The sequence below is a fragment of the Lygodium microphyllum genome, chromosome 14, assembly GCF_053477565.2.
Source record: "Lygodium microphyllum isolate KBCC chromosome 14, Lygodium_microphyllum_v1.1.10, whole genome shotgun sequence".
Lineage (NCBI taxonomy): Eukaryota > Viridiplantae > Streptophyta > Polypodiopsida > Schizaeales > Lygodiaceae > Lygodium > Lygodium microphyllum.
In genome coordinates, this window is record NC_141148.1 from 112,965,658 (window position 1) to 112,979,788 (window position 14,131).

At 39.7% G+C, this 14,131-nt stretch overlaps 1 protein-coding gene across 2 annotated transcripts; it reads right to left on the reverse strand.

Moving 5' to 3' along the window:
• Positions 1 to 4,376: 4,376 nt before the first annotated feature.
• On the reverse strand, positions 4,377 to 5,781 carry LOC148026005 (uncharacterized). 2 transcript variants are annotated; one of them, XM_087692177.1, is made up of 5 exons: positions 5,666 to 5,781; positions 5,417 to 5,535; positions 5,237 to 5,319; positions 4,873 to 4,952; positions 4,377 to 4,549 (listed from the first exon to the last, which is right to left on the reverse strand). In XM_087692177.1, the coding sequence occupies exons 1-5, from the start codon at positions 5,695 to 5,697 to the stop codon at positions 4,540 to 4,542; spliced, it is 324 nt and encodes a 107-aa protein (XP_087548303.1). In that variant the 5' UTR covers positions 5,698 to 5,781; the 3' UTR covers positions 4,377 to 4,539. The 2 variants fall into 2 exon arrangements, with proteins under 2 accessions (XP_087548303.1, XP_087548302.1); XM_087692176.1 differs by having other exon boundaries at positions 4,851 to 4,952.
• Positions 5,782 to 14,131: the final 8,350 nt, after the last annotated feature.

Consider the following 14,131-nt stretch of genomic DNA (forward strand, 5'->3'; position numbering starts at 1 on the left):
TACTCTTTGGATGAAATGGATGGGACCATGATAAAAATACCAATAGCCGGGAAACGAATCAAGCTCTTCAAACGAAGAGAATCTTCAACTTATGAGCCAGTCATAAATGGGCTATTATGGGCTGTTATGGGCTATTATGGGCTATTATGGGCTGAAATAACCAGTCATAAATAGGGCAGCCCACTATTCTTGTCCATTCTTATGAGCAAACAAAAGATCTATGTGGTTGTAATAGAAGAAAATGACCTCTTTTCTTCAGGAATTTACTCATTAATGATTAGAGGAGCTTATTCATGAGTTTATGCACTCTTTTTGAGCTTGATTATGGGCTGGAATTTTCTGTTTTAAAACACGGCTGAAGTTAAAATTATGCTTCTTCAATGCATTTCATGTTCCATTGGCCCAAATCTTGAATGTATTTGAAGTCTACCAACATAATACTTGTTTCCTAGAGTTGAAATCCATCTATGAACTTGAGATAAAAGCCATTAGTGCTTCCATCTGATATTCATATTTGGATTAAGAATCTGAGCATATCCTTTATGTTATGGATTATGTATCCAAAAGCATTTGATGTAATCAAGATAGAGCTATTTATTCCATTAATGTATGCTAAATACATAGAAAATCTTGACTTCTTCTTCCACATCTAAATCATTTCTAAACCCCGGATCTTGTCAAACTCCAATCTTTTTCCCTTTTCCGAAGTGTGAATCCAATACTCCTCTTCCGCACTAAGCCCCGGTGGTAGACCTTCAAACCTAACACGACGACAGTCGCGCATTCGATTCTATGTGTCCGATCTTCTGGATCAGACAAGGTCTTTGGTCCGAGCATCCAATTCCGCGGAATCGAACACTAGGAAGAGTGTTCGATTCCGTTGACCGAAAACACACATCGATTACGATTTGCTAAAAATATACACTCTAATACCACCACCAGCTATGAGAACTTCAAAAAGTCAAGCAAGGGTGTAGGCCATGAGTATCTTGTACCTGAATCTTGTAGAGAACTCTGACATGCTCCAATTGATCTAACAAGGACTTGTGACCTGCAAACTCTCTCTCTCTCTCTTTCTCTCTCTCTCTCTGTCTCTCTCTTTTTACAAAGCCATGACTGCAAATGAGGCTTTCCTTGGTCACCAAGGACCTTAAACCCTTGTTGAGCACCACTTTAGCCTTTCTGATCACTCCCCTTGTGACTTTGACACATTTGAGCACTCTTTTTCCCCATTTTTTCCATGTTTGTGCCCTATTCAAACCTGTTTTACAGCAACAAACCCTAAGCTTTCCACTTCGATTTCTCCCTCCTATCCTACTCTAAATGCAACAAAAATCAAAAGCAAAGTACCGAAATGATTTCTCCTACTCAACTAATCATAAAAAACTAAACATACTTGTAGCATGGATTAAAAACCTGAAACCTCCTATCTATCTCAAGCTACGGTTTGAGGATAAAACCCTTACTTTGATGCTTGATTTGAAGTGTGCAATCGCTTAATCTTGAATCTGTTGGTCTCAGCATTGGAACCAAAATGTAGAGGCGACTGCTAAGACCCATGGACTGCTTATTGTTCAAGCATTTGAAGTGAGCACTAATGGCTACCTCTCATATAGCTGACATGCTATCCCTCCCTACGAGTATAGTGAGCTTACCTTAATGCTCGATTAAGTTGCCTCCTCTCTCAAACACATCGGTAGCTCCACGATTCTTGATGCAAGCTCAAGCATTCTCAAGCCTCTTCCTCCATGCTCCATCCTCCATAGCCACGCACGAGACAAGAGAAGAGAAGAGAAGAAGAAGATGGGGGATGGCAGAGGGCTTCACCTCTAAGATCCCTCACTCTCACACACTCACTCCCTCACTCACTCTCACTCCCTTCCTCAAGCACAAGCCGAAGGAACCAAGTAGAAGAAGAGTTCACTATACCACACACCAAAAGAATGAGCTCTCATTCACTTTTTGAACTTTATATACATGCCCTCTTTCCCTTGGGCGGTCATCCCCTTTTTACATGATCGGTCGTGGCCTAGGCCCTTTTTCCCTTTGCCCTAACTTCCTAGCTTAGTCCTACCACCCATCCATGGTTACAAATTGCACAAGAGGGAGCCTGGCGCTCTCTTACAAAGATTTTGGTTGTGCCTTTATATTTAAAGGTGAGCCTTCTTGCTTTTGGATTTTTTGCACCTTCCATGGTTATGCCTTGGACTCCTAGTGGTTGTTTCCATGCTTTTAGATTTTTTTCGGGCATGTTATCTTGTGAGGTGCATTTTCCTTTTTTCCGCCTTGCAATTGTCCTCTTGATGGCTCTTTTTTCACTTTCCTTGCTCTGTCATAAACACAAGCAAAAGGAAAAACCCATACCATTCAAAAATGTGAAGCTATTAAGGCACAACTAGCATCACCATGACACATCGTCACACTAACTAAATTGTTAGCAATGAGGGCCAATAGAGTGATAGTTGTCTACTAAAGGAAGGAGAGAGTGTCATTTGGTGTATGAAAAGCATGTAGCTTGTTTTAATTTTTGTGAACAAAGGGAAGTGATTGTATGATAGCATGATGACTTCCCTTTGCTCATAAAAATGCTGAGCTAGTGAGGCATAACCTTGTGAGCTTGGTAATGATGCCAATTGTGCGAAGCATGGTTAGTAGGCCTAGTCCACAACACTAGCCAAGCCAGCTAGTGTCTTGATATGCATTCTTTTAAGCTATAATACTTGGTAATACCTAAATGTATTCTCCTCTTATGTGCAACAAGCATGTGATATTCTAAAACATGTCTTTTTTGTGTTCTTTTAAGCTATAGTAGAGTAAATGTAAATATATATTCACAGTGCTTTTATATCTTCTTATAGAGGAGACCCTTTAGAAATAAGAATAGGTGGTGAGATTGAAAGAAACCAATGAAAAATCTCAAAAAGATCAAGACAATATAGAGATTAGGGAGTATTATGGTTATTTAAAAACCTTAGTAGGCTTAGCACCATGAAAAAGCGTCAGCTTCACAATGTTGGGCTAGTTTCAATTTCAAGGTTCCATAAAGTGCTTTCATCACTTTTAGCTAAATGTTTTCTCGAGTAAGTTACTCACGAATATATGTGTGCATCATGGGGGTTCAAAATAAGGTATTTTAAGAATAAATTTTATACATTTTTTACATATAGAAGGGTGTAATATAAAGAGGTTATTTACAGATTGAATAGAAAATGACAATGTTTTATTCATGAGAAATTCAGAGACAATGGTATTTATAAATAGGACTTGAACACACACGATGTAGAGGACATACATATAGTAACTTCCCCAAGAATGCTTTCAAATATATAGATTATGAGAATTTAATTTAATCATGTACACACTATGGAGACTATACATTGCTATATCTATGCATATTCATTAGATAATTGATGTCAACTTGGTAGCCCAAACCACATGGTCAAATATTGTCGTCTTACTTGAAGGTGGGATCTACCCTATATACTACATAGGATGCCTTTCCAAGTCCCACTTTTAGACACGGATTAAGATTTAGCCACATGGTCAAATATTAATCACTTATTTAAAAGTGAAACTTGAAAATTTTCCAAATTCTCTAATATGTTGTTTATGTATAAATGTCATACTTGAGGGCTATTATAAATCAAATAAGGTAAGGCTCTTTTGGTGTGCATGGGGTAAGGTGTGTTTGGAAGTGCAATATTGCAACATCTACATATCCAAAAATAGATCCATCATTTTTTCGAGATTTTAAAAATGAAATTTGAGATATTTCTAATTTCATGAATATGGAGTTCATTAGCATAACTTTGGTAGCCCTAACTACAATTGCCCTTGCATAACAAGCATACATGAAGCCTTTGCTCTAGATGAGTATCATGTTGCATTGATAAGAAATAGTAAGATGAATTTCTAGTTGTGTAACATCAGTAAAATTAATTTAAAGCATTTATAATTGATAGGAGTGTAAGATATTCATGACATATCTCACATATTTCTTTTTCCCCAACAAGCAAAAACTTATGGTTGCAGGTAGCAACACTATATCTTTGAAGGCTTACTACTATTTCTACAAAATTGAGTTATCAAAATCTAAAATAAAAAAGCAAAGGAAAGAAGGAAGGAGGGAGATATCATGCCACCAATCATTAGATATTCAAGGTTACTTGGGACTTTTTTTACTTCTTTAGTCAGTCAAATATATATATATTAATAGCATGTTTAGAAGAAATGATTGGCATCAATATGATCAAATAACAAACTTGGAAACTTACACATGATAAGGTGTGCACTCAAATTTCTCGTAAAGAATACAACCAAAACAATGCGTTCTTGATGGGAAAGGCTTAACTTATCTTAAAATGATCTAAGGAGCATTTTACAATTGACACTATATAACCAAGAAAGGTGGGAATGTTATAAGGACTGATATTTCTCAATACGAGTTTATTGCCAAATTGTTCCTTGTGCTTGGTCCTAAGTTTGGACTTAGTCTTCCTCCTTTGTCTGCAAGACTTCCTCTCTCATTATCTAGCACCCTCATTGTCCACTGTACATAATAAAAACTTTTGATGTGTTAGTTTGTAGTTTGAGAATTGAGTTTAAATGATTGTGAAAGGGATCTTATGTAGATATTTTAATGGAATTTAAGGTGGCAATTTTTTGTGTACTTTTTCTTGCAATGATAGTATATAAGGTGATAATGTGTTAAGTATTGGATTCTTTTATACTTCTTACTTTACTAATGTTGATTAACTTATTGCTTTGTGAATGGAACCATGGAGCAAAAAGCTAGCATGCACTCATGCACTTTTCTAGTTGTTAGTGCTACTTGGATGTGTATTATGCACCATGTGGATAAGGAGTTGGTACTTAAAATCAAGTAGATTCAACTTCTCTTTGGAGTCCTTCAACTCTTTCACTTGAGATATATACTTGTCGATCTCTTTTCTCTACATAGTCACATTGTTCAAATATATTTTAGAATAACTTATACTTTAACATAAATGATTATGAGATGTCCCTAATAGAATTTAAAGTCGATGTGAGGGTGAAACACATTATGACTTCTATGAATGATTACAACATCATAGTTATCTTTGTATATTGTTTGGGGCAGGTTAGGAATATGTAGATCGTTATGATTAATGGATAATGTGCTCAAATTAGGGCGCTATAGCAAGCACCTAATTAGAAACAATAAGTAATAGCTGCGTCTTTATGCAGGAAAGCTTACAAGTTTCCTTCTCTCTCGGCGAAGCTCGATTACTTCTTTCTCAAGTGAGCCGTCGGCAGCAGAGAGAGTCCCTTCCACGAAGTCTATTGTACGATGCAAACGTTATTATAGAATCACGATAGTTAGAATAATTTGCGCAAAGCTGGAAGTACGGGATTAATAGTAGCTAGAGTATTAGACCTGCCGTCCAGTGGCCATTCTCGTAGTTAAGGCGGATATTATCTAGATTTAGCACGACAGGCCCCAATTCGGTAGCCTGCGCCACGGCTTGCTCTGATTTTGGCAGCGGCCTCTTCTTTCTTGCAGGACAACGAGAAGAGAACAAAAGACAGGTAGCATATCGGATGCAGAGAGAGAGAGAGAGAGAGAGAGAGAGAGAGAGAGAGAAAGAGAGAGAGAGAGAGAAGAAGAAGAAGAAGAGATGCTTACTTGAAGAGACCCATGAGGGACAGGGCCGGCATCTTCACTAACAGGGGGATTATTGAATGGAATCCTGCGCCGCTGATCAGGCGATTGATTGATTGAGAGAGAGAGAGAGAGAGAGAGAGAGAGAGAGAGAGAGAGAGAGAGAGAGAGAATTCTTGTGACGTCGCACGGTCCACGTGAAATCAGCTGCATTCATTGGGGACCAGGCCGCCAATCAACCGCAATTCACTTGAAACCGCCGAATTGTGGCACTTTGGACGCGAAATGATTAGGATCCAAACACGTGATCAAAATTATCGTAATGCAGGCCTTTTGCAATAGATCCTATCCTTGAGGGCCACGTGGCACAATCACCGCCTGCATGCACGTAGGGTGGCTCAACCAAGGAAACGATCTCCCTAAGGCTGCAGGCACACAGGATGTTGCTGGGGCACAAGGTAAGCGACTAAACACACAGAAAATCACATATCAGAAAGACATCAGAATTATCAACGTTAACAAATCAATCAATGGATGACATGCAGGCAGCACAGACACATGCAAAAGCCTGAGAGAAGCAAACCTGAGGAAGCTGTTATGGCCTGAGCCGACCGGGTATAGCGACGATGGTATTGTCTGAGTAGAGAAGGTATGGAGATATTGTTGTTGGTTAAGCGAGTATGGATGGATACTTTTGTTGTTGTTGTTGTTGTTGTTGTTGCTGTTAGTGTCGATGGCAGGCCAAAACGACACACACAGACAACAACGAAGGTAGGTTTGGGGGTGAGCTGAGAGGGAGTTATATACCGATGGGGAGATGGTGATCTTCTCCTTTGACTGTAGGAACCTAAGAACCTTTCCCTTTTCCCTCTCTCGCCGGCCACGTGCGTGCTCCTCCTTTTTACCCATCACAGCAAACAGACAGAGCCACACAGGCAGACAGACGAAGGGAGAGAGAGAGGGGGGGAGAGACGACCCCATCAATATTCCCGTTGATTGAAGGTCATTCCTTGTCTCGAATCCATGCTCCTCATCAATATGTGTGTGTTTTGATAATTACGACGCTCCTGCTAAGGGCATGCTCCCAAATATGGGAGAAGTGGAAAAGGAGGTGGTGGCCACGGAGCAAGCCTTTATCAACGAGAGAAGGATGGAGAAGGCAAAAGCTGAAGGCAAGCGTATCTTCAGCTACAGTCAACAGGATTTGCATAATCTTCAACCTATCTCTCGACAGGATTTGAAAAGATTGTTTGCAACCATGTGTTTTCTTTTATTTCATGGGGAAGCCCCCTTGTGAAGACGAGTTCAAAAATTTGTTCTAAACAACCTATCAAAATATACCAATGCTCGAGGCTGGGTCCTCATGGGATTGCTTAGCATAGGCGTAGAAAGAGACTACATTTTGGTTTGCGCGGTGGGGTCTAGAGGTAATCTCAATGGGGTCTAGAGGTGCTTTACTATGCCTTGGTCACTATCATTCTCTTTGAATACCATGCTGTAGCATGAGTGCCTAGTATGGGTCACTTTTCCAAATATGCTTCTTGCTTAGATGATGAGATTACATCACTAGCTAGTTCACTTGGAGAGGTGTTGTATATCCTAGTAATGGCATTCACTACAAGGATATTGAGGCATAGCGACAACGCTTTCCGACGCAAAATAGTGGCATCGCTATTTGCGACGCAAACAGTGACGCAAATATCGACGATGCTCAGACAAAAAACGCGGGTCAAAACCCAAGCATGCTATTTTGCACGAACGAACAAAAGAGAGAGCAAAAGGGAGAGCAAACTCCATCTTGCATTTGAGAGGGAGAGGGAGAGAAAGAGAAAGAGAGAAAGAGGGAGAAGGAAAGCTTCTCATCGCCGCCGCCGCTGTTCGCAAAGAAGAGGAGGAAGTGTATGGAGGGCGAAGAGGAGCCACCGAATCCATCCTCGGGCCTTTACGGTGAGTACATTGTTCATTCTTACTTTGTTTTTGTTTTTTTTCTTTTTCTTTTACTTGTTTTTGTTAAAAATCATGTGTATTGAGAGAGGAGAGGAAACGAGAGAAGGAGAGGAAGAGAGAAAAGGAAAGAAGGAACGAGAGAGAGAGAAAGAAAACATTAAACATAATAGGGATCAAAGAGAGAAAGAGAGGGAGAGGGAGAGGGAGGGAGGAAGGGAGGGAGGGAGAGAGGGAGGGAGAGGTTGTTGTTATTGTTGCTGTTGTTTTATTTTTTCTTTTCTTTTTTTCTTGTTTGTTGTTGTTGTGGTAGTCGTAGTAGTGGTAATGGTATTGGTAGTGACAGCGGTAGCAGTAGTGGTAGTTGTTTAATTTCTTATTTTCTTGTTTGTTGTGGTAGTGGTAGTGGTGGTGGTGGTGGTGGTGGTGGTGGTAGTAGTTATTTAATTTCTTCTCTTCTTGTTTGTTGTTGTTGTGGTAGTCGTAATCGTGGTCATAGTCGTCATAGTCGTGATTGTAGTAGTAGTACTAGTAGTAGTAACAGTAGTTTTCTTGTTTGTTGTAGTAGTAGTGGTAGTAGTTTTTTTTTTCTTGTTTATTGTTGTTTAGTTTTCTTGTTTATTGTAGTAGTAGTAGTATTTTCTTCTTTTCTTGTTTGTTGTTATTGTAGTAGTAGCAGTAGTAGTAGTTGTTGTTGTTTTTTCTTATTTTCTTGTTTATTGTAGTGGTAGCGGTTTATTGTTGTGGTAGTCGTAGTTGTAGTTATAGTTATAGTTGTAGTTGTAATTGTAGTTGTAGTTGTAGTTGTAGACGTAATCCTAGTCGTAGTCGTCGTCGTCATCCTAGTGGTAGTAGTAGTAATTTTTTTTTTCCTTCTATTCTTGTTTATTGTAGTGGTAGTGGTAGTAGTAGAGAGAGAGAGAGTTGTTGTGGTAGTCGTAGTCGTGGTCATAGTCGTCGTAGTCGTAATTGTAGTAGTAGTATTAGTAGTAGTAATAGTAGTTTTATTGTTTGTTATTGTAGTAGTAGTAGTAGTTTTTTTTTTTTTTGGTTTATTGTTGTTTAGTTTTCTTATTTGTAGTAGTAGTAGTAGTAGTTTTTTCTTCTTTTCTTGTTTGTTGTTATTGTAGTAATAATAGTAGTAGTTATTGTTATTGTTTTTTCTTCTTTTCTTGTTTATTGTAGTGGTAGTGGTAGTGGTAGTGGTTAGTCGTAGTAGTGCTTTTCTTGTTTGTTGTTGTTGTTGTTGTTATTGTAGTAATAGTAATAGTTTTTTTTGTTTTCTTGTTTATTGTTGTTTAGTTTTCTTGTTTGTTGTTATTGTTGTAGTAGTGGTAGTAGTAGTAATTTTTTTTTCTTTTATTGTTTGTTGTTGCAGTAGTAGTAGCAGTTGTTGTTGTTTTTTTTTCTTCTTTTCTTGTTTATTATAGTGGTACAGGAAAGAAGGAGCTGCATATTGAGGTAGAGATTGAATATGTCTCATTATTCAAAAGAACCCATCGTACCAGTGTCAACCCTCAAGTTTTGCAGAGTTAAAGGAAAATGGGATTGAAACATGTGGATTTGTGGGTTGATGGGGGAATCTATCCAATTGACCCCTTAAACAATAGTCCTCCAACTTTCTCAAGAATCACAAATTTGCTGAAGTATGTGTGCGAGGGTGAGAATGGGTTACTTGGTTATACTAGGCGGCTCAATGATCAGGCGTTTAAAGTATTTACAACTTACCAGGCAACCATAAAAAATTGCCATGATATGATTGCTGCACATCAACTTCATATACAACAGCTCATAGGACAAGTGGTACAATTGAATGGCACTATAATTCAATAAAACAATCAAATTATTTCAATGCAGGACACTATCCATGACATTGGTATCTTATATGAGGAGGCAAAGGCACAATTGAAAGACTTGAGAAAGATAAACACCAAGCTAACATAGGAGCACAAACGAAAGAAGAAGCCAATCAATGAGTTAATTGTGAATAGTGGCCAGTGGAAGCGACGTATCAAAGCATGTAAGGTAGCTCAGAAAGAGAACCTAGGTGAGGGTGAGGTTGGATCGTGTATAAGTAGATTGCTGAAGGCAAGTACACTAGAAAACGCTTTGAGCAATCATAAGTTTAAGGATGTGAAGGAAAAGGTGATTGAGTGCACATTAAAAGATGTGTCAAATGAATTCTCAGCTGTGGATGCACAATCTATTTGTGACAGGGCCGGCATTAGCACAATGACTTACTCAAAGATATTCAAAGGTGTGAAGGCTGGGCTTGGTCATGTGCTGAAGAGAAATAGAATCGTGCATTTTCCTCAACCTTCAAAGTTAATAGAGGCCCGATGGCAACTTAATACAAAGGTTTTGGAGTTGATAGGAGATCCCATGCATGTTCAATGTGTGGAAACACTAAAGGTTGGGACCAAAAATGCATATGAGGTGAAGTTCACCGAACTCAATAATTACTATTTAGATTTGAACAAGGTGCAGTTGGCAATGGTAATGTACTACAATATGTTTGTTGAGAAATGTAATGGTAAATTGCAGTTTGCTATAAAATTAGATGAAAGTGAGGTCGTCAAAGGAGTAAATCTTGAAAGAGTTAGTGTAACTCTGATGAATAGAGCTTTATAATTCGACAAGAACAACCGAGGGAACTTTAGTATTCAATCTGAGCGCCACGTGTGGTGGCTCACTGCATTTGAAGTTCGTAAGGAAACATTTGAGGTATTGCAGCTATTCTTTATGCACACAAGCATTCCAAGCATCATCAATCGTCAAGAACATGGTGAGATGCTCTCGGTTGAAGGGTATGGTAAATACTTGGTTGAATGGCATCTTGCAGGAGACTTGAAAACTTTAAAATGCATGTGTGGACTCTCCAATGGTGCAAATACAAAGAATCCATGCTTATATTGCTGGAGAGAGAGGGTGGAAGGAAAGGACGGAAAGAAGAACTGGCGAAAGGTGACAAGTGCTGCACCGACGCACAATAGTAAAGATCCCACTTGGAAGCCCATCTTCAACATTCCCTTGGATCGTATACACATTTGTTCATTGCACGCTTTTGTCAGAATCATGGAGAAACTTGTATATGAATATATTTTCTTTGCTTATAGGATGCAACCAGAAAAAGAAGACATTGCAACGTGTAGGAATGTGGAGAAAGTGCTATCAAAAATTGGGCTACACAAGCATCAAGTGACGATTGAAAAAGATGAGAAGAGATCAGGAAAATTTGGTAACTTGCCAAAAAATCCTTGCTTTGGAGGAGCAAAGACTAGGAAGTTTCTCTCAGTACCCATCAATGAGGAAGGGAATGTCATGGTTCGTAGGCCGCAGGACTACGATGGGTGGAAAAAGTTACATTTTGCAGTTTCTGATCGAAGTAATGGAGGAAAAACAAGATTGGCCAAAGCTAAGGTTTGGATAAGTCTTAACAAATTGGCCCCCTTACTTCGCAAGATGGTGTTTAACAATGAAGATAAGCAAAAATTTATCAATGCTGTGCATAGCTTCTACAAAACATGGTGGAAGCATGGGGTAAAAGCTCTATTACACATTACATGGTGCGTACTAAGTTAATATTTTAAAATTGTATGAATTGTATAAACTATTGAGCATAGATTTACTCATGTGTGATATGTGTCTTTGTAGCATATCCTTGAGACACATGGGCCATACTTTGCAGAAAAGGGAAGCATTGGAGTTTGTTCCATACAAGGGATGGAAAATTCACATTGGATAGCGCGTGGTGCATACCAAAGAAAAACTGATCATAGTGGAGGGGTGAATGGTAGCAATCCAATAATCCAATTACTATCTTGGTGGTATAGGATTATAGTAGCGGATGAAGCTAAACTCTCGCAAAAGAGAGCAAATGAAAGTGCTCATGAATCGGCTGCAAACAAGATGGAATCACGTCGTGTCACTAAAAGAGTGCGTTATGAAGCCTCAAGTGCCAAAGAAAACCATGCCAGGTGGCTAGAAACAAGGCTTCGACAAGGCAACAAATGGGTTCGAAAAGAGCTAAGATAGTAAGATGAACAATGTGAGTCAGTGTGAATGCAATTCATAGTTTAAGGGAGAAAGAGAGAGTGTGCATCTATGTGAATGAGTCTCACAGTTTAGGGTTATATAAAAGAGGGTTTCACTTTCTATCTTATTCATTGAGTTCTCACATCTCTTGTGCAAGAAAGATGGCTAGGTCTAAGACAGTTACAAATAAGCTTCCGCTTAGAGCCCCATATCGTGTTCAGCCCCTTGGAGCATGTACTAGCTTAGATGCACCCCCTTCTCAACCAAATCCACCTTCCTCAAGTCGCCCTTACAAGGGTCCTCCTTAGCATCCCCACAAGAAACGCAAGTGAAAGCCAGGTACAGTGGCCTTGAGAGAAATTAGAAGGTATCAACGCTCTTTTGATTGGATCATTCCGAAGGCGAGCTTCTCGAAACTTGTTTGCGAGATTGTGCAAGACCTCTACCACATAGAAAGCAGGAGGTGGTTTTTGGTACAAGGTCAGGATAGATCTGATCGCTTCATAAAATAATGTATTCATGCTCTACAGTGTACTGCAGAGGCCTTTTTAGTTGACTTGATGACTGATACTCAACGTTGTGCAATACATGCGAAGCACATCACTGTAACTCCCAAGGACTTCCAACTTGTAAGAAATTTTCAAGCAGTGAAGGATGCATTCGTTCCAATGGAATGAACACAGTTTGTAATGTTATCTTTTTTGGCATAGTGTTATCCTCGTGCATTGGACATATGACTATGTCCCAGTGCAAAATTATTGTATGTGCCCTTAAAATATGAATTAAAATTTTACACTTGTCCTTCGCTCTCAACTTTGACTGTGCATATTTGCTGTATTTTTAATTCTTACTTACAGTTTTTGTTAGCACTGTCAATTTCAATAAGAATAACATGTAAAAATTTGTCATTTCTTGTTGTAGACTTTACTCATAATGCCTTTGTTTAGTTTATGTGGTGCGAAGTTTCTAGGGGCCAGTAGTCGCGATGTTGATTTCTCAATTATCAATCCATCCATAATTTTGGTGTGGGATAATTTTTAAAATACTAAAATATATCAAAATTCCACGAAACTTCACACGCACACTCGTTGGGTGGCCAAGAGCCCAAATTATTCTTTTTTTGAAAAAAAAGTGCTTGCAGACCCCTGGTCCGAAGTTTGTCGTCTGGAGCCACTTTCCTAGTGCATGCAGACCCCTGGTCTGAAGTTTGGCGTCGTCCGGAGCCACTTTCCTGGTAGGAAAGTGGCTCTAGGCGCCAGACTTTACCAGGAAAGTGGCTCCAGATGCCAGACTTCGGACCAGGGATCTGTAGGCACTTTTTTTTCAAAAAAAGAATAATTTGGCAAGAAAGTGACTTCAGACGCTAAACTTCACACCAGGGGTCTGCAGTCACTTAAAAAAAAAAGAAGAATAATTTGGGCTCTTGGCCACCCAACTAGTGCGCCTGTGAAGTTTCGTCGCATTCCGATACAAGGTTATGGATTTACGATCACACGATGGACAGTACATATGAAGCTCCATTAACCTGGTTTTGGGGTTTAAATGGGTTGAAAGTTCATTCTTCTTCTCATTTTCACATCTTGATTCCTTTGCTTCCTCCATTTTCACATCCCCAACCTCTGTCTCTTCTCCGTCTTGCCCTCCTTGCATGGCACGGGACCAAGCAAGCATGTCGCTGTTTTGGCCCCGGGAAGACATCACACCAAGGCCCGCCACCTAGAGCACAAGGTGGAGCCTCCTCAAGTGCAGCAACAGGTGCTCCCGGTAGAGCACAAGGACCACCACAGAAGAAGAGGAGATGGAAACCGGGCATTGTCTATCTTTGAGAGATAAGGAGAATCCAACGCGGATATGAGCTTCTCATCCCAAAAAGTTCTTTTCATAAAGTTGTTCGAGAAGTCATGAAAGACTTGGAGATGAAAGGGATGGGAAGATTTTAGGCACGAGTGCGGGATGGCCCACCACCAAGAAGGTGGACTGCTGCAGCCATGGAGGCCCTACAAACTGATGTAGAGGGGTTTCTCATCGACTTGTTCGGGTCCAAACTTAGTCAAAGCTCGAATTTTCATAATTATTTCTTGCCCTCCTGGTGAGCACTTCTTATGGAAAGCCACCAAATCTGTAACAAGGTTTCTGATATACTCCTTAAGAGCTGAATCCTTGCGCCAGTCCGCATGTCGAGCTCCTCCTTGCCTTGATGCAAAGTCATCTATATACAGTATGTCCTGAATGACAAAGTCAAATCAAACAATATATTTAGCGACTAACCTAGAGTTATCAAAAAGTGATGAAACTTGATGGTAGGGAGCCCTAGACGTTGGACTTCGGACAAGGTAACTACAGGCATCATTTTTGGCCAAGATTTCACCGGTGGACTCCCGGGGACCCGACGCACCCTACCGTCAAGTTTCATTGCAAAAGAATATATGGCACTTAGAAATCTCACCTTCTCCAGATCATCTTGTATTTTTCATTTCCTCGTGTGTTAGGGAGGCACCTCTTTGGAGAGAG